The sequence below is a fragment of the Gigantopelta aegis genome, chromosome 2 (genome assembly GCF_016097555.1).
Source record: "Gigantopelta aegis isolate Gae_Host chromosome 2, Gae_host_genome, whole genome shotgun sequence".
Classification (NCBI taxonomy): domain Eukaryota; kingdom Metazoa; phylum Mollusca; class Gastropoda; order Neomphalida; family Peltospiridae; genus Gigantopelta; species Gigantopelta aegis.
Genome location: NC_054700.1, coordinates 17034021 through 17060691, shown reverse-complemented (window position 1 = coordinate 17060691; position 26671 = coordinate 17034021). Strand labels below are relative to the sequence as shown.

General features: G+C 39.7%; 1 protein-coding gene across 2 annotated transcripts in view; it reads right to left on the bottom strand.

Moving 5' to 3' along the window:
* The window catches only part of LOC121382195 (potassium voltage-gated channel protein Shaw-like), a 73050-nt gene that overhangs the window by 19725 nt on the left and 26654 nt on the right, over nucleotides 1-26671 (bottom strand). For both annotated transcript variants that reach the window (XR_005959131.1, XM_041511721.1), the window contains exons 2-3: nucleotides 7641-7862; nucleotides 1388-1554 (exon numbers count right to left, since the gene is read on the bottom strand). Coding sequence is in view for 1 of the 2 variants with exons in the window: in XM_041511721.1 (XP_041367655.1) it covers nucleotides 1388-1554; nucleotides 7641-7862 (389 nt within the window). In the remaining variant the exon portion in view is untranslated. The remainder of the gene's footprint in view (nucleotides 1-1387; nucleotides 1555-7640; nucleotides 7863-26671) is intronic.

The window sequence follows — 26671 nt, the reverse complement described above, 5'->3', positions numbered from 1 at the left end:
ATAGATATGTTATTAGATAATTGTCAGTGTTCAGTCGTCAGTCACAGAAAAATAGAATATAGGCATAAACTTATATAATAGTCATTGTTGTGCCTTCAGTCACAGAAAAATAGAATATAGGCATAAACTTATATAATAGTCATTGTTGTGCCTTCAGTCACCGAAAAATAGAATATAGGCATAAACTTATATAATAGTCATTGTTGAGTCTTCAGTGACCGAAAATAGAATATAGGCATAGTGTTATATAATAGTCATTGTTGAGTCTTCAATCACCGAAAATATAATATATGGATAGGTTTAGATAATAGTCATTGTTGAGTCTTCAGTTACCGAAAATAAAACATAGACATAGTATTAGATAATTGTCGTTGTGGAGTCTTGGGTTACAAAAAAATAAAACATAGGCATAGTATTAGATAATAGTCATTGTTGAGGCTTCAGTCAACGAAAATAGAATACATGCATATAGTCATTGTTGAGTTATCGAAAAATGAATACATGTATCGTATTATTCAAATGTTATTGTTCATTTTCCAATTACCGAAAATAGAATAGAATAGCATAGTATTACACAGCAGTCAATGTTTATTCATGAACTACAGAAATAGAATACATGCATAGTATTACACAGCAGTCAATGTTTATTCATGAACTACAGAAATAGAATACATGCATGATATTATTTGCCATTATTGATCATTGAATAACCGAAAATAGAACACATGCATAATATCAGTGCCGGATTTATAAGGGGGCAAAGGGGGCAATTGCCCCGGGCCCCCTGCCAGAGGGGCTCCCCAGACTAAGTACTTCCTTTATAAAAAAAAAATTAATAATTATAAAATTAGTTTTTTTTGTATTTGTCATATAATTTAATTTCTATTGTGAGCCCGTCCCCCCGAACCTGAGATGCCCTGGTCCCCCCAAGGTCTAAATCCGGCCCTGCATAATATTATATAATAATATTCAACGTTAATTCTTCGGATACCTAAAATAGAATATTTTAATACTATTAGAATAATAGTCAGTGTTAATTCCTCAGTTACCGAAAATAGAGCACATACATAGTATTATATAATGGTCATTGTTACTTAAAAAGGAATACATGTATAGTATTATAATAATCATTGTTTAGTTTTCAGCTACCGGAAATAGAATACATGCATAATATAGTCGTTTTTTTATTCTTAAGTTGCTGAAAATAACCATAATTAGATACAAACACTAAAATGTAAAACAAGCATTGAGAATAATTCTTCATAGTCAAAGGTCATTTCAATGGCATTGGCTTATGTGAGATCTACAAACGCAGACAAGCCATAGAGGCAGTAAGATAATACAATATGTCAGAGTAATTCATTCTATGGGATAACTGTTTCATTACCTGCACTGACAGTAGCAGGTGTTGTCGCCAACTGTCCTGGCATTTTCTAGAGCTGTAGTATTGGGTAGTATGGCTCCGGGCCGCAAGACGCGGAACCAGGGGTGTGTTTCCAGGCAGAATGTCGCGATAGACAGCAAAACGAAGAACATGGAAATCACTGCATAGATCTGAAATACGTAACAAGGAAGGAAATGTTTTATTTAACGACGCACTCAACACATTTTATTTACAGTTATATGGCGTCGGACATATGGTTAAGGACCACACAGATATTGAGGGAAGAAACCCGCTGTCGTCACTTCATGGGCTACTCTTTTCGATTAGCAGCAAGGGATCTTTTATATGCACCATCCCACAGACAGAATAACACATACCACGGCCTTTGATATACCAGTCGTGGTGCACTAACTTGTTTACATTAGTCTTATCTCAATGGTAAAACATGCACCACCACTACCGGCCTCGGTGGCGTCGTGGTTAGGCCATCGGCCTACAGGCTGGTAGGTACTGGGTTCGGATCCCAGTCGAGGCATGGGATTTTTAATCCAGATACCGACTCCAAACTCTGAGTGCTCCGCAAGGCTCAATGGGTAGGTGTAAACCACTTGCACCGACCAGTGATCCATAACTGGTTCAACAAAGGCCATGGTTTGTGCTATCCTGCCTTTGGGAAGCGCAAATAAAAAATCCCTTGCTGCCTGTCGTAAAAGAGTATGTCGCGACAGCGGGTTTCCTCTAAAAAAAAATAGTGTCAGAATGACCATATGTTTGACGTCCAGTAGCCGATGATAAGATAAAAAATCAATGTGCTCTAGTGGCGTCGTTAAATAAAACAAACTTTACTTTGCACCACCACTATACAGTCCCCGAAAACAACTATTGGTGCAGTATCTTCCTGTAGCCGCCCAACATGTTGTGACATGTTTGGTTTCTACACCCCTTGCTCCTAATGTCCAGGAGGAGCAGCGGGACATTCAATTTACTCCTTTAGGTAGCACTAAACCAAATAATGTCCGGCTTAGTCAAAGTTCGAGATGCACCGAACTTTTGATAGAGAAGTGAACACCACAAATCCTGTGATTGGTTATAAATGTGAGTGTGTTGGTTGTAAAAAACAGTTTCATCTGGGCTAAAAATGTATGAAATTTTATTTCATCTAGTACCACTGTGTCAAGTAGCCCTGTGCTTGGAACATGTATGGGGTACCTGTAAAAAATAGTACTCAAATTTGGTGCGAAACTAGGGGTGTTGTAAAAACATCTGGTTGTGCCGAAAATGAGCCATGAAAGGTACCGTTTTCTTCAGTTAATACTTTGAGGTAGGGGTTGTAGTACTGATATTTGTGTGTCATAGTTTGGTTGATATGTTGCATCCAGTGTTTTTAAACACAAACGTTAACATGGTCACCTATGGGATTTTATTTGGTAAACTACAACCTATAGTTGTATTGGGAGTCTGACGCCCAAATTATGCTACGGGTGTTGAACGTTTTAAGTCATATTATTCAGTACACCAAGATATGTTTTTGTATGTATTCATATGTATCAGGCGCGGATTTAGTGGGGGGCCCAAGGGGCCCGGCCCCCCCCCCCCCTATTTTTGGGGTCAAGTTATTTTTTTTTTTAACTATAGCATACACTAGAGTGGAATTACACAAAAATGCACTTATTTCCCAAGAGTCTTTAAATTATATTTTGTTCATGAAAATCGTCTTAAAAGGACATTCCTGAGTTTGCTGCAATTTTTAAGATGGTATCGACCAACAGACTTTTTAATGATTGTAATTACATAACAAATATATGTTTCTGCATAAAATGTTACTGACTGTATATTAAACATGTTTCTGACTGCTTTAATATTTGTACTAACAATATACTCAACACATTTTATTTACGTTTATATAGCGTCAGAAATATGGTTAAGGACCACAAAACAATGAGAAAGGAAACTCGCTGCCGCGACTCCAGGGGCTACTCTTTCAGATTAGCAGCAAGATATTACATACCATGGCTGTTGATACACATTGGCCCAGTTGTTCAAAGCAATGTATATTACTGAAACAACTGTTTCGATATTTCTTCCCATTTACCGGCAGCCGCAGTCAACGGAAAACCAGCCTAATATGGGAAGGAGAGATGACCACTTTAACTTTAAAAAAAAGAAGATAACAAAAACAGTATGACAATACCAAAAACATACGTTAATATAGCTATTTTGTTACTCAGATGCGAGGAAATCGCCTTTCAGGCCACTTAAATTTCAAAATTTCGCGCGGGAGCATGCCCCCGGACCCCCTAGGAATCTCGGGCGCTTTGCGCCCTCGGGCCACCCCTATTTAAAAATCCTGGATCCGCGCCTGTGTATATCTATATTCTTGTTGGTTTGAGATGATCACACTCCACCAAAATGTGGCGCACAATCAGTGTACACTGACAATGTTCACACTGAGGAGGAGGGTCCTTCTTTAAAATAAATGAATGCATCAAATATGTATGGCCGATGCTGGCACGGCACAAGACTACTTCATCCTTCCTGCACCGCCTGTAGGATGACTGCCACTCTCCCAGGAAGCTTGACAGAACGAAGCGTGTTCGCAACCGTACCGTCCCAATCGTCTTGCCAAGTCGAAAAGATATATTGGTTAACACGAAATTTAAAATCATTGTAGGGAACACCAACATGAACACGGGGCAAGTTCAAAGCAGAGTTGACCCACACCAAATGAATAACCAGCGACTTTATAAAAACAATCAGTATAAATAAAAATATATATATTACATTAACAAGACGCATTAAACTGACTTAAAAGCTCAAAGTAAAATGCACTGTTAAAGGGACATTCCTGAGTTTGCTGCATTGTAAGATGTTTCCGACTAATGAAATATTTTTACGATTAAACTTACATAATAAATATATTTTCTGGTTTAGAATATCAGTGTCTGTATATTCAATATGTTTTGGTCGTCTTAATATTTGTAAGAAGCCCAAACTGGATTTTGTCTTCAAATAATTAAAAAATATATTTTAGGAAATAAAATGAAATTTAACATAGTACAAATGTTAGAACGACCAGAAACACGTTTAATATTCAGCCACTAATATTTTATGCAGAAAAATATATTTGATATGTAATTACAATCATTAAAAAGTCTGTTAGTCGATAACATCTTTAAAATTGCAGCAAACTCAGGAATGTCCCTTTAAACTGACTTAAAAGCTCAAAGCAAAATGTACTGTTAACTGCAGTCAATTATATAGATAGTACAGATAAATGAAAAAATATTATGAATAAAAATACTTTTGTTTTATGTTTTATGTCCCACAAAATCTGAATATTTGTACATCTGTCGCACCTGCGTGAGATTTTATTGTTATAATCCTTCATCGTTATTATCACAAAACATCGTGACATATACAACGGTATATACATTTGTAAGAAACAGCTGAAGACAATTGAAACAGAACTTACACACTTTGAAGAACAAATATTTTCAGATTAAATATTCTGAATTTTTGACAAATAACAATATGTTTCGGTATGTTTGGTCAATGGCAGCCTGTGTTTTAGTTGAATGACATCAATATAGATCAACATTGAAATAAATATTGGTTTAACCAAGTTCATATACTGTAAAAACAAATCATGAAATGAAATTGTTTCTGTAATATATTAAGTAGATAATGTTTACAAGGTAGTTAGGCTTTGATTTTAATGTATGCTTTTATTCAAACCTATAGTGTTTTCATGTTGCGATCTCAAAGTCGTGCACTACACTATGTGGACTTTCTGAGCATTGGTAAATCGTATGGTGACGAAGTGCTACACCCAATTATATGATCTAGTGGGCCATATCACTTTGATAAGTAAAGTAAAGTTTGTTTTATTTAACGACGCCACTAGAGCACATTGATTTTTTATCTTATCATCGGCTATTGGACGTCAAACATATGGTCAATCTGACACTGTTTTTTTTTTTATTAAGAGGAAACCCGCTGTCGCCACATAGGCTACTCTTTTACGACAGGCAGCAAGGGATCTTTTATTTGCGCTTCCCACAGGCAGGATAGCACAAACCATGGCCTTTGTTGAACCTGTTATGGATCACTGGTCGGTGCAAGTGGTTTACACCTACCCATTGAGCCTTGGGACGCCACCGAGGCCGATCACTTTGATAAGAACCAAGATACAAGAACCATATGGGTATAATTACAAGATACTAAACTCGCTACCACTTCGTATAATAGTTATGTATTGAGTAAAATAGTTCTCAATTGTCAATAGCTTAAGCGAATGACAATGGAAATGATTTCATGAGGACATAAACATAATACGAAATGGTAGCAAGTTTAATATCCTGTTTATTATTATTTGTAGGTATGTTTCAAAGTTAACTATAAATATTGTGTCTTATTTGTTTTACGTTCATCTGGGTATGAACGTAAAGGAAATAACAATATTGTAATAAATATCAGTTTGAATGAAATCAGCGCCGATATTTTCGAAGCTATTTTAGCGTTACAAAATCATATACAGTAGAATCTCATTGGCCCGAACGACCAACGGTCGAACCTACCGGTATTCTCGAACCAAGAACAATGTCTCGATTTTTTCTCTATTAAACCCTTTTATTTTGGTGCTGATTGGTCGAATACCCCTAGGGTCGAACAGAAGCTTTCTCTCGAACTAGTTTATTAGTCTGAACTGTAAAATTAAACATGTTTAGCTCGAACGACTAAGTCTATCCGAAGAAATACAAAAAAATATTTATGTACGAATTTTTATCGACCCTTTTACGTCAGTCTCAAAGTAAGTTATTATAAATTCGGAAGTGGAACGAATGAATCCTAGATCATATGCCGGCTTATCAGGTTGTTTATTTAGCACCTATCGGTAATTATCTTTCTAGTACAGGCAATTGTACTACGATAATCGTCAGCTGAATGAACCTTGCCTGTAACACCAATCAATTGGTGAGCCTAGCCAGGCCTCGCCGGTTTACTTTAATCATTTTAATCGCTACTCTATGACTGAGCGTCGGCATATTCTGTTTTTAACTTAAAATACACGAGAGATCATTGTAATGTAGTGATTGCAACAATAACAGGTAAAGGCCTTCCGCCTGTACTTCATGCATTAATTTTTTTCTCAACGTTGTCAATATGTCGCAAAAGATTATTCAACAGCATAGGAAAGAACGATTTTTTAAATAAATAAATATTTATAAATACAGACTACCAGTGTGTTTGTTATTTGTTTATTTAACGGTGATAAATAATAGTTACAAATATGTATCTCATCCGATATTTGACGATTTGACGACGACTTCGTTACTCATGAGTCAATCGGACCATCTCGCCCAAGCCAGTTTTATGGAAATATGCGAGGTGTTCCAATTGGTTTTTGTGTTACAGAAGCACCCGACAACGGCCAAATGCATGGTTCGAACTACCCGATGGGTCGAACAGACTTTGATGCACCGACAGTGTTTGAGCCCATGAAATTCTACTGTATATATATATATATATATATATATATATATATATATATATATATATATATATATATATATATATATATATATATATATAAAAACCAACCACGACTTGGCTTCCATCATCAGATCAGTTTTACTTTCTAAGAATTCCGACCCCAACCCCTAGATCGAGTCGAGTCACCTCTAGCCCTCCCTTTATTGATATGTTCATTGGTTTAGGGGAGTGCTAGAGAGGACTGTGTGTAACACACCATCGGTGACCAAAGGGTAGCCAGCTACTGTTTCTAAAAGTTTTACCTAAATTTGATGCCACAGAGTTTTAGTTTATTATGTTGCTTAACCACTACCAACGTGTCACGTGGTTACACACTTTGATCTACGTCACCACAAGAAAGTACAGCGTTGGTACTGGTTAACAGCACAGTAGCTGGTTACCATTTGGTCGTCGACGACTGCTAAAGTATTACATACTGTCCTCTCGAAATGACCAAACAGACATGGTACGAAATAACCATGGTACGAAATGACTATGGTACGAAATGACCAAATAACTATGGTACGAAATGACCAGGGTACGAAATGACTTGGGTACAAAATGGTAAAATTGGGTACGAAATGACTAGGGTACGCAATGACTATGGTACGAATTGACTGGTTACCGTCCTCTCTAGCACTCCCCTACAACATATGAATAAAGAGAGGGTCAGAGGTGACTCGAGCTTACCCACCCCCAACTTTCATCAATACACAGCATTCACCTTTGCTGCCCTGGACGAGTTCGGGTCCTCTAAGAACAACCACACCTTCATCTTGAACTTGTTGAAGCTGGACGGTTTCTCGCCCCAGGCCTCGTTGTCCACGCTGACGGTGAAGTTGTCGTCGAGGGCGGCCAGAGTGTCCTTGTTCTCCTTGTATCTGTTGTACTGGCCCCAGCAGCACGGCTCAATGTCCAGCTCGGTCAGACCCCAGAACTCGAGTTCCTGAAACAAGAAATAATAAAGTCACAACTAGCAGTGACGTAGCGAGGGGGTGGGGGTGGGACGGGGTTCATGCCCCCCTCCCCCATTCAAACTTTTTTGTTTTGTTTACTGTATTACATTTTATAAAGTCACACATACATACATGCATGCATACATACATACATACATACATACATACATACATACATACATAGTTTGGGTTGCTCTCCCCCAATATGGGTTGGCCCCAATATTAAATCCTAACTACACCAGTGACAACTAGAGCACATTGATTTATTAATCATCGGATGTTGGATGTTAAACATTTGGGGCCGAATTATTTACGAAGCCTGTTTTTTTTAAACCCAGGTGTTTAAGCATTGTAAATGTATGTAGTTACACGCGTGTAAGTCATAAACAGGTGTTTAAGCGTTGTAAATGTATGTAGTTACACGCGTTTAAGTCATAAACAGGTGTTTAAGCGTTGTAAATGTATGTAGTTACACGCGTTTAAGACATAAACAGGTGTTTAAGCGTTGTAAATGTATGTAGTTACACGCGTTTAAGTCATAAACAGGTGTTTGAGCGTTGTAAATGTGTAAACACGCGTTTAAGTCATAAACAGCGTTTGTAAATGTATGTAGTTACACGCGTTTAAGTCATAAACAGGTGTTTAAGCGTTGTAAATGTATGTAGTTACACGCGTGTAAGACATAAACAGGTGTTTATGCGTTGTAAATGTATGTAGTTACACGCGTTTAAGTCATAAACAGGTGTTTAAGCGTTGTAAATGTATGTAGTTACACGCGTTTAAGTCATAAACAGGTGTTTAAGCGTTGTAAATGTATGTAGTTACACGCGTGTAAGACATAAACAGGTGTTTAAGCGTTGTAAATGTATGTAGTTGCACGCGTTTAAATCATAAACAGACTTTGTAAATTCGGCCCTTGGTATTTGTGACTACATTTTTTTCTCCATTAGTAGCAAGGTATCTTTTTTATGGACTTAGCCACAGCTTTTGACCAGTTGTGGTGCACTGGCTGGAACGAGAAAAAAAGATGTTATGTAGGACAGAATATCAGTAAATTGGAAGTGAATGTCAGAAACACGGTTAACTTTCTGATACTATGGATTAGAAATTTGGATGAAAAGTAAAAGTAAAGTTTGTTTTATTTAACGACGCCACTAGAGCACATTGATTTTTTTTTTTTTATCTTATCATCGGCTATTGGACGTCGAACATATGGCCATTCTGACACTGTTTTTAGAGGAAGTTGTTTGCTTGGAAAAAAATTTATTATCCATAATACGATGGTACTGGATGAAATACAATTACATACATAGTACTTTTAAAAAACTGTCACATAACACTAACAACTAACCCACTGTCCTGGACAGACAGCCCAGATAGCTGAAGTGTGTGTGCCCAGGACAGCGTGCTTGAATTGTAATTGGATAAAAGCACAAAAATAAGTTAAAATGATCCAGCCGGATGTCATTTAGTACAGTGTTACCATTAGCACTGTTTATCGAAAGGTGCGTGTTTAGGTAAAATGCACCCGTCCGGTGGCCGATTGTGTATTCCTTTCCCATGTCTAATACACGTCTGTGCGTTTGTCCAAGTTAATAATTGAATACAAAATCATCTAATAGCACCCTAAACGGAAGTAACAAGCCACCAAGACCCAGTTAATCGCATTGAACACGTGATGGCATTGATGTGTTCGTGACGTCAAAGTTGCCGCTACGCTCCCATACCGGAAGCTGTCTGCGGGACCAATAATGGCCGCGTCGATAATACTAGGCAGTATCTTTCGTTGGAGTCAAAAAGAAACAGAAGTGAATATTCTGGCTGACTGCAATAATGATTACACTTCTCAATAATGCGTGGCCTAATCTTCCCGATTCATTCAGTTAGCGTATTTAGTTAGTATTTTAGGAAGTACGCACCATCCGCGGTGCATTTGATTGCAATAACATACTAAACAATATATTGTGTTTTTGTTTTGTTTTGTTATTTGACAGATAAGACAGATGTTAATACGACGGCAAATGTCTTCTTATTGCTTTCTTCTTCTTTTTCTTCTTCTTCTTCTTCATCATCATCATCATCATCATCATCGTCGTCGTCGTCGTCGTCTTTTTCATCATCAACTTCCTCGTCTTCATCATCATCATCTTCACCTTCATCATCATCATCATCATCATCTTCATCTTCTTGTTCATCATCATCATCATCATCATCATCATCACCATCATCATCATCATCTTCTTCTTGTTCATCATCATCATCATCATCATCATCATCACCACCATCATCATCATCACCACCATCATCATCATCATCATCTTCATCTTCTCCATCATCATCATCATCATCATCATCTTCTTCTCCCTATCCTCTTCTTCCTTTTTTTTTTTTCTATCTTCGTCTTCAATAGTTCGCCTCCTCTTCGTTTCCATACTTCTGCCTGACTTTCAAGCGATGAAGTTGTGTTTAGAGAGCGTGGAGATTTCTCTCCCCCCCACCCTAGGGGCTGTGCTCCGATCGCTTGGGCCATTGTCCAAGTATCGGATTGAGCACAATGGCGACTCGGCGACCGTCACGCTATTATACGGCAGTGACAGGAAGCAAGCTACAACCAGCAGAAGACGGAGGAGGCGACCCAAGTCTTCGCAGGGGGGGGACCTAACTTGGCGGCTCAACCGCCAAGGGCGGTCCCACCTGTCCCGAAGAGGAGAGCGAGACCAGGAGCGGCGCAGGGTGATCCAAACCCGGTGGCTCAACCACCGGGGGCGGTTCATTCTGCTCAACCGAGTTTACCTGCTCAATCGAAGCACTCGCCAGGAAAGACCCAGGGGGGACCAAAGCTGCCAGCTCCACTGACAGTGGCGGCCCCTTCTGTCGATCTACCGAGTACCATGGACACGGGCCACGTGGTCATTGATGAGCCACCGGCAAGTCCACCACTACCTCCGGTAGTTGTTGTTGAAACCACGGCGGTCCAGCGAGAATTCAAGAAGAGGAAGATGTCATCGACCACCATACCGATGACGTCTGATGAATCCGATTGGATTCTCGTTTGTGACAGACTGCCAACGAAATACACGGGGGCGGTTATCGGTGACTTCACCGATAACAAACATCTAAAGGGACCTTGGGACGACAAGCACTGGCGCCAACTTCCATCCGGACAAGGGAAGTACCAGCTACAAGGTGCCCTAAACTCCGACAAACTTTATGTGACAGCTCAGCAGGAAGGACTGTACAGGCAGGGGCTCCTGATGCCATCGATGTCAAACGGGACCATCCACCGCATCTTAAAGATGGTTCTACGAGACATCTACCCAGGAGCCATCGACCGCAACATCCAGGTCTTGACCGAAGGACTCCCCAACTTCAAGCCTGAACAGTCCATCAACTCGCCATGAATCCTGCTGCGCCAACCTTAACTAGGACAGGTAACCTCCTTTTTGGGCTTAGTTGGACTTTAAACACGTTTTGATCGAGCTTCCAAATTCTTATGTTTATTTTTTTATAAATAGTCCAACGCATTTTACTTTGGCGCCCGTTCAATTGCTCAAATCACCTTAAAACCTTTTCGGCCGAGCAATCAAACTTATTTTTGGGTTTAAATTCTTAGTCCGGACATGATGTTAGGTGCAGTTATTCTCCGTAGACTTAGGTTTTTCTAGTTAGATCCGAAGGAATCGAAATTCAGCCAGTCAGAACACGGCCCATTTTCGGTGTCTACTAGTCGGTCCGCGCAGTCGCTGGACGCTACTAAATACTTATTACAAATTCCGCCCACCTCAAACTCATCCCCCCCTCCCCACCTTGTCCTGGACTCAGTCACTGGCAAAGGCCAGAGATTAAGCCCAGGACAGGCGTGCGTGAAACCTTCGTGGTATATATGCACGTTAAAGCGTTTACAACAACCTCTTCGTTTCTCCTTCAACGACTGCTAATACTGTTTTCCCCTTTTTCTGGCTTTATTTTGATCTCCTCTCATGTAATAATGTATATCATACACAATAATTATGAGATGAAACGTGGAGCAACAGCATTGCAGTTCTCTACAAAACTAAATGGTACGCAAGACCTGCAGATAAGACCGATGGAAACATATATCCAGAATAGGGCCTCCACGAGTCTAAAATATTGGACCCGAGTACCCGCCACTTCTTGGATGATAATGAGACTAAGGATTAAAGTTAAATAGCATTATGCATCTTTATTCCAGTGCTGAACATGAAAGAAGAAAGAAAGAAATGTTTTATTTAACGACGCACTCAACACATTTTATTTACGGTTATATGGTGTCAGACATATGGTTAAGGACCACACAGATTTTGAGAGGAAACCCGCTGTCGCCACTATATGGGCTACTCTTTCCGATTAGCAGCAAGGGATCTTTTATTTGCGCTTGCCACAGGCAGGATAGCACAAACCATGACCTTTGTTGAACCAGTTATGGATCACTGGTCGGTGCAAGTGGTTTACACCTACCCATTGAGCCTTGCGGAGCACTCACTCAGGGTTTGGAGTCGGTATCTGGATTAAAAATCCCATGCCTCGACTGGGATCCGAACCGAGTACCTACCAGCCTGTAGACCGATGGCCTAACCACGACGCCACCGAGGCCGGTTGCTGAACATGGATGCCAAATCATGTCATTGTATTGCATTCCACACATTCGTCTTTTGTTTTTCATGCATGTCTCATAGCCCTATGATGTAACCGACGGCAAACATACCGCAAAATGACGTAAAAATATAATTAATTGAGTGTTCTCCGATGCACAGATACTCGAGTCCTTTGAACGGACTCGAGTCTTGCTAGTCTCGGCCCATGCCCGAGTACTCGTGGTACAAAAATCCAGATCTGGGGTCAGTATCTGGATTAAAAATCCCATGCCTCGACTGGGATCCGAACCCAGTACCTACCAGCCTGTAGACCGATGGCCTAACCACGACGCCACCGAGGCCGGTATCAGTTGAATGGATCCACTGACACAAGCACCTCAGGCGAGCGCTCAACCGACTGAGCTAAACCCAGCCGAACCTTCGAAAGAGAAGGAATTCCCCATGCGTTATTATAATAATAGTACGAAGAAGAAAAACACAAAAAGCCGAATTAAGCCTGGATGATGTAACAACAAAAACATCAACAACAACAACAACAACAACAACAACAACAACAACAAAATCATCAGTTTTAAAGCGCATCATACCCAAATATCTTTTGCCAATAGATAGCATTACATAAAAAAAGTTTTAAAGCTCATTACAATCTCCAATACTGAAAATTAAATACCCATTCATTGTATCCTTTAAACGTTTAGATTTTAGCAATTTAAAAAAAAAAAGTGCACTTTGCTCGTTTGAAGTAAACATAATAAGCAGCAATCATTTTTCGATTCCAACAGGAACTCCACGATTTACGGCCACGGTTGACCCGTTAGAACCGCACAATGCATTTCCTGTTCAGTCCCGCAACAAAGACAATATGGCTGATTATAGGACAACTAAACAACATAATTCCTGTTTCGGTTTGGGTCAATATGTTTTGCTGTAGCGCAGAAAATTGGAAGCAAAGCTACCACTTTGACACGATTTTTCACTTAGCTCCCCCGGGGGTGAGGGCTTATGTCTCACCCGATACAAATCTAACAAAAACATTGGCGCATTTTTGTCGTGTGTGGTCGACATTAGGGAAATATCGACAACAGAAAGAAAGGAAATGATTTATGAGCGAATCATGTTTCATTTTGCACAGATTGCAAAGGCCATACTGAAAGAAGTTGATTACTCAAAGCGTCTATAATAGTTCTTGCGCAAGACGTAGCTTAACAAACGAATATATCTGTATAGTTATTCAACAGCTTATTATACCAGTTATATAAATTGGGTATTCAACGGTATTTACAATACCGTATTTATTGTATTATAATGGATGGCAGGAAGACTAAGACCTTGCTCTCATTAGGACATTAGTATTTATTGTGGACATGAGAAGATGAATAGGCCTAGATATCAAGACCGTATCGGGGAACGGAGTCAGGGTGCAGTTGCCGCCCCCCCCCCCCCCCCCCCCCCCCGGAAAGTACCCTTTCTATTAAGCTGGAGAAGGCTATATATTAAATGTTACCTCGTTTTTTTTTTTTTTTTTTTTTTTTTTTTTTGATTTTTTTTTTTAGTGCCCTCTTATTTTGTTAAAGAGACAGACCCCAGTTTTTAAACACTAAGACATATTTTTCACTATTTAAGACGTCTGAGATAACTGTCATTACTAATATTTTATTGTACACCCGGAAGTGTTTCAGGTCATCCTGATGTTTTTAATATTCCAATATATATATATAAAGTGCTCGCTCGATGCGTGTTCGGTCTGGGATCGATCAACGTCGGTGGACCCATTGGGCTATTTCTCGTTCCAGCCAGTGCACCACGACTGGTATATCAAAGGCCGTGGTATGTACTACCCTGTCTGTGGGATGGTGCATATAAAAGATCCCTTGCTGCTAATCAAAAAGAGTATCCCATGAAGTGGCGACAGCGGGTTTCCTCACTCAATATCTGTGTGGTCCTTAACCATGTTTGACGCCATATAACCGTAAATAAAATGTGTTGAGTGCGTCGTTAAGCAGCTTTTCAACCACGTCTACAGTAGACTGTTAAGAAATTTTCAGATGACATCCGTACTAAAAACAATTACAACAATCGTGATATAATATAGAAATTGGGGATGTATGTTTGTTTGTTTAACCACACCACTAGAACACATTGATTTATTAATCATCGACTATTGGATGTCGAACATATGGTCATTTTGACACAGTCGTAGAGAGGAAACCCGCTACATTTTTCCATTAGTAGCAAGTGATCTTTTATATGCACCATCCAACAGACAGGATGGCACATACCACGGCCTTTGATATACCAGTCGTGGTGCACTGGCTAGAACGGGGATGTGTGTATGCAAAACCCCTTTTCGATAAACATGGTCGTATCTGTCAGGGAGTGAGGTACTCTCCCTATCAAAGAGTGTCCTTGTTTACTTTATGTCTAGCTAGGGAAGACTGTATTACTGTGCCTTCATTGGTTTTTCACTTCTACCCTTTTTTCTGCCCGTAATTATTTTAGGTTGCTACTGCTACTGCTGCTGCTGCTGCTGCTGCTGCTATTAGTACTACTAGTACTGCTACTACCACCACCACCACGACCACAACTACTTCCAACTACAATTATTCAACGGCCGTGGTATGTGCTTTCCTGTCTGTGGCAAAATTAGGAAAATGTAGCGGGTTTCCTCTGGTGACTACGTTTCAGAATTACCAATTTTTGACATCCAGTAGCCGATGATTACTTAGTTAATGTGCTCTAGTGGTGTCGTTAAACAAAACAATGTTTAACTTTAACTTTAACCACTACTACTACTACTACTACTACTACTACTACTACTTCTACCACCACCACCACCACCACCACCACCACCACCACCACCACTACCAATACTACCACTAATACCACTACCACCACGATCACCACGACGACTACTACTACTACTACTACTACTACTACTACTACTACTACTACTATTACTACTACTAATGTATTACAAAGCGTTTTTAATGGGCTACACGTAGCCCAGCGGTAAATAGCTCGCTTGATGCGTGATCGGCCTAGGATCGACTCCCGTCGGTGGGCCCATTGGGCTATTTCTCGTTCCAGCCAGTGCACCACGTCTGGCGTATCAAATGCTGTGGTATGTGCTATCCTGCCTGTGGGATGGTACATATAACAAGTCCCTTGCTACTAATGGCAAAATGTAGCGAGTTTCCAGGAAATGACTACGAGTCATCATTACCAAATGTTTAACATCCAATAGCCGATGATTAATTAATCAATGTGCTCTAGTGGTGTCGTTAAACAAAACAAACTTTAACTTTAACCACAACTACTACTAACACCACCACCACCACTGCCACCACACCACCACCACCACTACCACCACCACCACCAGCACACCATCATCACCACCACCACCACCACCACCACCAGCACACCACCACCACCACTAATGTATTACATAGAGTCTTGTTAAAGATACACTACAGCTTGTTGGACCCTGCAATTCTACTAATTCCTGCAAAGGCCCGTAACCCTGACACTATTATAACGTGTTTCTGGGGCAATAAACTATTTAAAAAAAAAAAAAAAAAACATTCCTGCAAAGGCCCGTAACTGCATAAACGACATCCAACTCCACTTTGTGGGCCTTGAAACACAGTTATATTTGACACCTAATTGCCGATAACTAAACAAAATACCGCGATTCCCTTCAGCAGACATTAATTTCCTTTTAGCATTCTAACCTTCGCTAAAGCTAAAGTGTTATAAGGGTGTGAACATAACGGGAGTCATAACTACCATACAACACATTGTCAAGTAATACGGTTATGACGTGTTGGCGCCTTGTGGCTTGAGAATCCATCATTGCAATTATATGGGGATATGTGGAAATGTTATTTGGCTTTCTACCATCTTTGCCAAATAGTTTTTACGGTTAGGTCTATTAAGTAGGTTATTATTATTTCAGCTTTCGCTAACAGCATATAAAAAGGGTAATTTCATGAAATATTATTTCGCAAAAATAGTAACCGTAGTAAATAATAGTTTTGTTTATGGAAAAAAAATTGGTAATGTAATTTTCATAAAATAAAAAAAATATGGACAGCAAAGTGACTTCTCTGCGGTATGAGGAAGCAAAAGTTAAAGGGACATTCCTGAGTTTGCTGCATTGTAAGATGTTTCAGACTAATAAAATATTTCTACGATTACACTTACATATTAAATATATCTTCTGATTTAGAATATCAGTGTCTGTATATCCAATGTGTTTCTGGTCATCTCAATATTTGTAAGAAGCCGAAACTGAATCTTGTCGTCAAATAATTTCGTACGTACGAAAAAATTGTTTTTACGAAATAAAATGAAATTTGACCTAGTACAAATATTAGAACGGTCAGAAACACGTTTAATATACAGCCACTAATATTTTATGCAGAAAAATATGTTTGATATGTAATTACAATCGTTAACAAGTCTCGGTTAATCGATAACATCTTAAAAATTGCAGCAAACCCAGGAATGTCCCTTTAATATACGCCAGTTGTAATGCACTGGCTGAAAGAGAAATAGCCCAATGGGCCCACCGACGGGGATCGATCCTAGACAAACCGTGCATTAGGCGAGCGCTGTACCACCGGGCTACGTCCTGACCCGTATGCAGAAGTATGACAAATTAGTCGACCTCATACACCGTATAATAATATAAAAGAAGAAATGAAAAAATATATGTAATGTGCTGCCACTCAGCGTAAGTAATTGACGATCTTGACGAAAAGGAGAAAGAAAGAAAGAAATGTTTTATTTAACGACGCACTCAGCACATTTTATTTACGGTTATATGGCGTCAGACATATGGTTAAGGACCACACAGAATTTTAGAGGAAACCCGCTGTCGCCACTACATGGGGTACTCTTTCCGATTAGCAGCAAGGGATCTTTTATTTGCGCTTCCCACAGGCAGGATAGCACAAACCATGACCTTTGTTGAACCAGTTATGGATCACTGGTCGGTGCAAGTGGTTTACACCTACCCATTGAGCCTTGCGGAGCACTCACTCAGGGTTTGGAGTCGGTATCTGGATTAAAAATCCCATGCCTCGACTGGGATCTGAAACCAGTACCTACCAGCCTGTAGACCGATGGCCTAACCACGACGCCATCGAGGCCGGTAAAAAAAAAAAAAAAAAGGAGAAAGAATGCAGAATACACGCATAAATCAAAACAGCAGTTGTCACCTTTTCTCTTCTCCTCCAAACCTCGCCTTTAAAATAATCGATGGAAGTGATTGATTGTTTTCCTAACCTAAAGGGAGCCATTTAAGGTATTACCATATTGGGTCATGCTAAGGTGAGTTAAAAATCACTCTCCTTGAACTAGTCTCAGGGGAGCGGGAGTGACAGCTCGCATTAAACCTAGATGTCTGTCTCATTCCCGTACTCAATCATGTGGAGTATGATGGGTATGATTAGGCTTCTTTGCATATGAAGTTGCTTGACATCGTAAGCCAGCTTTGTCGTTTTATGGCAGAAAAAATTAAAGTTTGTTTTGTTTAACGACACCACTTGAGCACATTTATGGTGGTTTTCAGAATCCTTCTCCTTTGGCATCTTTTTGTATCTTTTAACATTGGCAACAAACAATTATGAGTAACATTTGTGCAAATCGTGTATGCGTGGAAGCGCTATACGTATTACCGTGTTGGTTATTCTCTATAGATTTCATAATAATTTGTTATATATATTAATTAAGAGAGCCGGGTTTTTTTAATAATTAAAATCACTGAAAATCAGACATTACTTAGATTGTATTGTTTACATTATTCATTTCCGCACATCCCAAGTATTTCTGATCATCCTGCATGGTGTTTCTAATACCACGAAATGCAGGTGTGTTTTTTTTAAACATATAGTCTACCTCTTAGAAATAACAGTTGCATAACAATTATGGAGACGAGCTCTTCTTACACAATCGTTGATGAGAAAACCATGCGTTAGTTTTGATAACACATGGTTGTTTACACACGTACGCGTGTTAACAATTTCAAGACATACGACTGGCTGCTCCTAGGTGATGACCAGGCTCCGTATTCATAAACATACTTAAGTCAATGTATGATACCTAAATGCATACTTAAAGTACATATATAATTATCATACATTGACTTAAGTACGTTTATGAATACGGAGCCAGGACCACAAAGCAACCTTACGGTAGTCGTAAGTGCCCCTTTAATGATAAATATATTCTTTGCAAAGAATTGCTAATTAGTTAAATAATAAATTGGTTACCGACTTTTCGGAACATCTTGGATGTCATTGGTGTCGGACATCCATGAAGTAACTTTGTCAGTTTATGTGCTAAGCGAAAATTGACGAATGCATAAGACATGAGAGTTATCTCCCGTATTTCCGTGTGAAGGTCGTATGGCCTAGAATGTTTTTTATGGAACGCCGAGTTTCATAAAAGGTATTTGGTATGTATTAGATCTATGTTTACACAATAAGTTGTTGTTGTTGTTTTTGTTTGTTTGTTTGTTTGTTGTTTTGTTTTGTTTTGTTTTTTTATTTTTGTTTTTTTTTGTGTTTTTTTTGGAGGGGGGGGGGGGTTGTATCTTTCTTAGAAAATTATCAAATCACCATTTAACTGCCATTTGACATCTACGTTAGTGGCTTACAACTGCCTCGTACTTATTGTAAATTTTCACAGTAATTTACGACGATAGTAAGCTACGCCGCGTCGTAGAACGGCTAGCGATCGTACACAAAAGTTAAGGTTGCGATGGTAGGTATTTACGGCGATAGTAGTGCTAAGATCGCTTCGTGGAACGGGGCCCAGGTCACCAGTGCCATGTATCCAATGAAAAACAACACTGTGGAAATAGATTATACTGTGACGTATAGTTAACCTGACAATCATGTGTCTGTGATGCGTAAGTTAGCTACAAGTGCAACGGCTGTAAATAACTTTTAGTCGAAAAAGATGCTAAAATTTGCTTTAAACTTGGTTTTTGAGGATATGTAAGAAATAGAATACTACATTCGTGTCCGTTAGATTCCATTTATCTCACAACTCGTTGTTCAAAAACGTATCAAACGAGCGAAAGCTCGTTGTGAGATAAATGGTATCTAACGGCCACTCATGTAGTATTCTGTATTTGTCTACTTTTTAAGGGTATGCCATCCTTTCAGAGTTACCGACTCTTATGGCTTCCTTCACTGTATCCAAATGTGTTACAGGTTTCGTAGGTTAACCAAGCTTAGTGTCCATGTTCACAGGTTGAAACTAGGTTCTGCGACTTTAAATATAATATAATATATTTATGTTGCGTATAGGCCTAGATTTTAAATTTGAACATGTTAATGGCGTTATCTATGTCGCAGCAGCGAATTTGTTTATTTTACCAACTGTATTAATGCCGTTGACATTTAAATCAATTTTCTTCAATATTTTTTTTACACCTTTTTAAATGAGGAAACATATTATTTCGGTACACATCTGAACGGCCTCGGTGGCGCAGTGATTAAGCCATCGGACTACAGGCTGGTAGGTACAGGGTTCATAGCCCGATACCGGTTCCAACCCAGAGCGAGTTCTTAAGGACTTAATGGGTAGGTGTAAGGCCACTACACCCTCTACTCTCTCACTAATCGCTAACCACCTAACAACTAACCCACTGTCCTGGACAGACATCCCAGATAGCTGAGGAGTGTGCCCAGGACAGCGTGCTTGAACCTTAATTAGATATAAGCACGAAAATAAGTTGAAATGCATTAACTTGAGCGTCGTATATTACGCCATAACAATGAGAGGTTTACAAGGAGTTAAACTATAATTATATCTTGGTGGATCAGGCGTCCTATCACTTAGATCAAAACTTCTTCCTGTGTTCGTAACGACAGGTAAAGCAGGTAGTCGCATGCTTAATTATAAGTGATCAATAGAAAACGACGTAATGCTATCGTAAAAAACGGTAAAGTACTAATATGATTTTCTTCTCTTTTTTTTTTTTTCTCTTTTTTTTTCTTTCATTCTTTCTTCTTCATCTTCGGATAAAAATAAATATTGTGTTGTAACCAGTTTAATTTATGTTGATATCATCCAGTTACAGGTCAGTCAGAACGATATCTGGGGGGGGGGGGGCACAATACCTAGTGAGGGGGGCTACAGTCCGTAGTGGGGGGGGCACAATACCTAGTGAGGGGGGCTACAGTCCGTAGTGGGGAGGGGGGGGGGAGCCACGTTTTTTATCTTTATTTAGTTGGACACAAAAGCCCACCCGTACATTTTCAACCTGAAAATGGGAGGGGGCGTGTCACAGACACCCCCACCTCAACACATGCCTGTTCCTACGAACTTGAATTACCATCCATTGTCTACTTTTTCAATCGTTTAAATTACAAATACATGCTTTAATAAACGTATTTATTAATTCATTTTATCTTTCCTTCTTTCTTTATTTCTTTATTTCTTTTTCTCTCTTTCTTTTATTCTCTTTCTCTCTTTCTTTTCTTTCGTTCTTCTTACTCTTTTGAAAAACTTGAAAAAGTTTGAAAAAAAAGAAAGGTAACGATTTGTATGTCTGTTTTACGTCTCTCTCTCTCTCTCTCTCTCTCTCTCTCTCTCTCTCTCTCTCTCTCTCTCTCTCTCTCTCTCTCTCTCTCTCTCTCTCTCTCTCTGTGTCTCTCTCTCTCTCTCTCTCTCTCTCTCTCTCTCTCTCTCTCTCCCTATCTCTCTGCGTGTGTGTGTATCTCTCTGCGTGTGTGTGTGTGTGTGTGTGTGTGTGTGATATAAATTATATACACGTATGTAGGCCTATTATATTTTATATAAACAGTATGTAACGTCATCTCAGGAAGAGGCATACATATTGCCGATCACTTCATTTAATGAGTAAATTGTTTTAATTATTTGTTTTAAAACCGTACATGTGTATGTGTGTTTATAACATTTTGCGCTTTGCATTTACAAATACAAGAAAGCAATAATGTTCATGTATATTATACATAATGTTTTAAATGTACAGTTTATTCTACTTTTGGTATGAATTAAAGGCATACTGTCACGGATTTAAGGACGTTATTTCTCTAAAAATGGATAATAAATAAAAATTACATTAATTGTTGGAAACGAAATCTAGCTATCGCATCACCTTAATTGAACCATGATGGAGTGAAATACATGTCATACCTCTCGGCAATTTTAGTTTTTGAATTATGGACCATTACCATAATTCAGTTATTTTTACAAAATCTCATTAATAAATGGAGTATGCTGGTTATGAAGATGGTTGAATAAAATACATTTAAGGACAGATCAAATTATTTTAGTTCAGGTAATACTTTGTTAGACCATTAAATAGGTCAGTGATCTGTGACAATATGCCTATAACATTAACGACATAAAAAAACCCAAACCCAACCAACATGTTTCTAAAATAATCCTTTTTCTTTTTTTCTTCTTCTTCTTTTTTTTTTTTTTAATAGTCCTTTCTGGTATTCACTTACGCTTGTAAACTGATCTCAGTAGTATTGGACATTTTCCACAGTAACCTTATATGACTATTTATTACAGCCTCATTTCAATAAATTAGAAGTTTATTGTCATTTTCTTCAGGTAGATGGGTCTATAAATATTTTATTACTGCCACGACTGCGAAAGAAAATGCCATTTGTGAATTATACATGACCCATGTGATGGGTTATAAGTGTATTCGATATCCAGAAATGCGCTAATTAGGTTTTAATTGATCGATCATCTATTGTTGGAATTCGTGTTTTAAAATCCGTCATGGTTGTTGCTGAAGAGAGGGGAAGGTAAAAAACGGAGGGAGGGATGGAGGGAGCGAGAGAGAGAGAGAGAGAGAGAGAGAGAGAGAGAGAGAGAGAGAGAGAGAGAGAGAGAGAGAGAGAGAGAGAGAGAGAGAGAGAGAGAGAGACGGAGGGAGGGAGAGGTCGCGCCCCCCCCTGGAGATGGAGAGCGAGAGGGAGATAGAGAGAGAGAGCTTCCCCCCCCCTTCCCGCCGATAGAGAGAGAGAGAGAGAGAGAGAGAGAGAGAGAGAGAGAGAGATGCCCTGCCCGCTCCTTTCCTCCTCCCCCCCCCCCCCCCCCCCCCTCCGAGAGAGAGAGACGAGGGACGGAGGGATGAGATGGAGAGACCCCCCCCCCCCCCCCCCCGAGGAGAGACTCGAGAGAGAGAGAGAGTGGAGGGAGAGGAGAGATAGATAGAGAGAGGAGAGAGGAGAGGAGAGAGAGAGAGGAGAGAGAGGGGAGAGAAGAGATAGAGAGGGAGAGAGAGAGAGAGAGAGCGTTAGGGAGGGACTTGGGAGAGGCAGGGAGAGGGAGGGAGGATGGAGGAGAGATGGAGAGAGATGGAGAGGGAGGCGGTTGGAGGGGGTACAGCACTAAAATAGGAAGAATTTAATAGACAATGAGAGTTGCTTTTTCATGTTACGGATGTAGCAGTTTGGCTATATCATCCACAACACGAAAGAAACACAACAGAAACAAAATAATTAAACAAAACCCAAAATCGCCTAACAAACAAACAAGCACACAAACAAAAAAACTTATAAAAATCACCATACAGACCCCCAACCCCCCCACCCCCAACCCCCACAAAAACCCCCCACAAAAAACAACTACAACCAACAAACAAAAAAATTCAACAAAACAAACCCCAAACCCCAAACAACTAAAAAAAACCAAGAAGAATAAAAAATAAAAAAAAAAAATCCAATATACATGTAGCGTCACATGATACTCCTATTGTTTGTTAACGGCAGGAAATGGTTTATAGTTATAGTCAATATTCAGCACTGTACACAATATACAAGATAAGACATGCGATGGAAAGTTTGTTTTGTTTAACGACACCACTAGAGCACATTGATTTATTAATCATCGGCTATTGGATGTCAAACATTTGGTACTTTTGATGCATAGTCTTAGAGGGGAAACCCGCTACATTTCTCCATTAGTAGCAAGGGATCTTTTATATGCACCATCCCACAGACAGGATAACACATACCACGGCCTTTGATATACCAGTTGTGGTGCACTGGCTTGAACAAGAAATAGCCCTATGGGCCCACCGACGGGGATCCATCCCAGACCGACCGCGCATTAAGCAAGCATTTTACCACTGGGCTACGTCCCCCCTCCCCCTATTATGGAATGAAGGCATGTAACGACACCCCAGTACGGAACATACGTCGGCTGGTATCGTGTTATATCTGAAGGAAAATCAAAACGTCTACATATACTTAGGAGGATGGTGTGTGTGTGTGTGTGTGTGTGTGTGTGTGTGTGTGTGTGTGTTTGTTTGAGGCCAGGGTTGGACGACTCGCTCAAACAAAGGTGATGACGCGCCACACCACAGCCAATCTCACCTTGGGGTAGCACTTCTGCATGCAACATGCATAATGGCTACTCAAATGCACAGATAGCAGTACCTACACGTGGTCCCCGTGTTCGTAACAAAACCTGCTATCTGTACGACCGAGTCCCTGGCGGTATATCTGGGAAGAGGGCAGACCGGGCTCTTAGCTTTGGATAGCAGCCAGTCTAGGAGAAGGAAATCTCTGACTCAAAAACCACCACTGCCTTGTGGTTAGTTCCCGCAAGAACAAAGGCTAAGAGAAGGACAACTCTGAATACAAAACTTAGAAGGCTGAAGACGGAAGTACGGAGCCACGGGTGCCCTCTAGCAAATCACCGTACTACGCACCTACAACGCATATGACTCCAGAGATGTCCGCAGCAGCAGAAGATCAGGGAGGAGATCTGGCCTCACCAAGAATCTCTTGCTACCAAGCTCTATGGCAACAAGGAGGACCTAGAGAGGACGATGCTCTTCATCGTACGATCAAATTTAGATGTGTAGTCAACGAACTCAAAGAAGAAGAAGAACTTAGGAGGATAATGTGTGAAGAAAACACAAATACACAGGTGTTTGATCGTGCCAAATGCTTTAAGGTCGTGTCATTTCAGTGTTATATTGTAATGTTATTATAAACACAGTTTTAAAAATCAACGACAATATGTGGCTAAAACTCATACCTGCAGCGTATCAATGGTTATAACCGCCACGAATATAAATACTACCACCCCTCACCCTTAAAGTGAATAAAAAACAAATAGGGAGTCAAGCTGCTCATTTCTGTGATAACGAGTAGCGTCTATGACTACCCTAGTTCCGCACAAAATATGAGTACTTTTTTTTGCAGGTACCCCATACATGTTTCAAGCACATTGCTACTTGACACAGTGGTACTAGATAAAATACAATTGCATACATTTTTTGCCCAGATGAAAGTTGTTTTTTTTTTACAATCAACACACTCACATTTATCACCAATCACAGAACTTGCGGTGTTCACTTCTCTATCAAAAGTTCGGTGCACCTCGAACTTTGACCCAGCCAGACGTTATTTTGTTTAGTACTACACCGCTTGATAAGACATGAAGCAGTAAAATTGTATAAAGAGCAATTACTTGTCAGAAAATTATCTTATGCATTCAAAATTCAAAATTTCAGAATGTTTTTGGCATGACCTTTTGACCTTTGGGTGACATCAGTGAAAGCATTTGTCACGGGGATTCTATAATCACCGTAACCTGAATGAAACACGGTTATCACTCTCCTACTGTTATCACTCTCTCTGTATCGAGCAGTATACCCGCTGTGGCTCGTCTTCGAGGTATGATCAGAGATACGATCTTATACAAAAAGTATACTTTATGCAGCACGTTTAACTAAAAACACAACAACAACACAATACACTTTGGAATCTGTATTAAACCTACGCTGACAAATGTACTGCCGCAGTAGTTAATTAATAACAACAATAATAACAACCCAGAACTGATCACACTTAATTAGTTAATCTCTAGGTGTCTAGTTTACACAATATGCTAATCACTTCACCGTGACACAACACCTCACACGTGTGATAATTGAGAAACGCTAACACACACACGTGTGATAATGGAGAAACGCTTCCAGGGGAACTTAATTAATAAAGGAATTACAACACTATCCTAACTGGTTAAATTTTAATTAACCCTCACTACTCGTTCAGTAACCTTGTAACACAGAATTAATACTGGTACCTATCACAATAAAGACAATAACCTACAGTTTACCTAGGTCTTCTAGGATGACTGGCCTAAGCTTATATTACCAATACTCGTATAATGTTAGAACAAAAGTCTACGATTTACTTCGTCAGATGACGAAGACACTGTCTAAAGAATATTGGTATAATACAGTATTAAAATATTTAAAGTCACATCAATCACATCAAGGTTATACAACAGAGCAGAAATAATATATTTACCAAAGTCCGGACGGACAACGTTCCCCCGGGATACCTTCCTATGGTTCTCCTCGATATCTCTAAACCCTAGCTATTTATTCAAAACTCTCAGAGACAGCGAATATCGCCTGGGGGTACAACGCGGTACCTCACCTATCATCTGATATTCCACCTCTCCCAGAGTCGGTATATTTTTCTCTGATCGTCAGACTTACTGACGCCTTGGTCGCCAAATCACGGTCGTCGAAACCGCACTCGCAGGGGTATTACGTAACTACTCGCCACATGGCCTCCACAGCTGGACTAAGTGCATATTGGAATGCCCGATCGCGCGAAGGTATTACGTAACAAATTGCCCATCTGGCTAAGTGCATTTGGAACTGCACACGGCCTTCTAAAACAATTAATATCGCCACAGGCGAAAAGAGATTAAGAGCATGTACCGTCACACATTTGCATAATTATTTCATTACATATAGGGTTGTAATACACACCTTGTTTTTGGGGGGGGAGGGGGTAGGGGTGGTGGTGGTGTATTTTTCTATGTGATTTGGTTATTTTGTGGCAACACCCTAATTTTCCCAAAATAAATTTGGCCATGAAAGCTACCAATTCCAACGTCATATTGTTCAATTTGTTGCCGGGTTATAGAACGTACCTAAAGAATTATGATGTCGAAATAACCATATTATTGTTAAACACCAAAAATAGCCCTAGTTTATCCTGTCTCATTAAAAAAATATTTCTTTCCTTTTAAGTTCGGCGTTTGGTAATAACACTTCGTCTTGGTATTGTTCAACAGATCTCCCACGAGTCGGTTCTTTTATATTATAAAACCATTTATTTTATTTTTAATGCTTTAGCTTACACAATATTTGG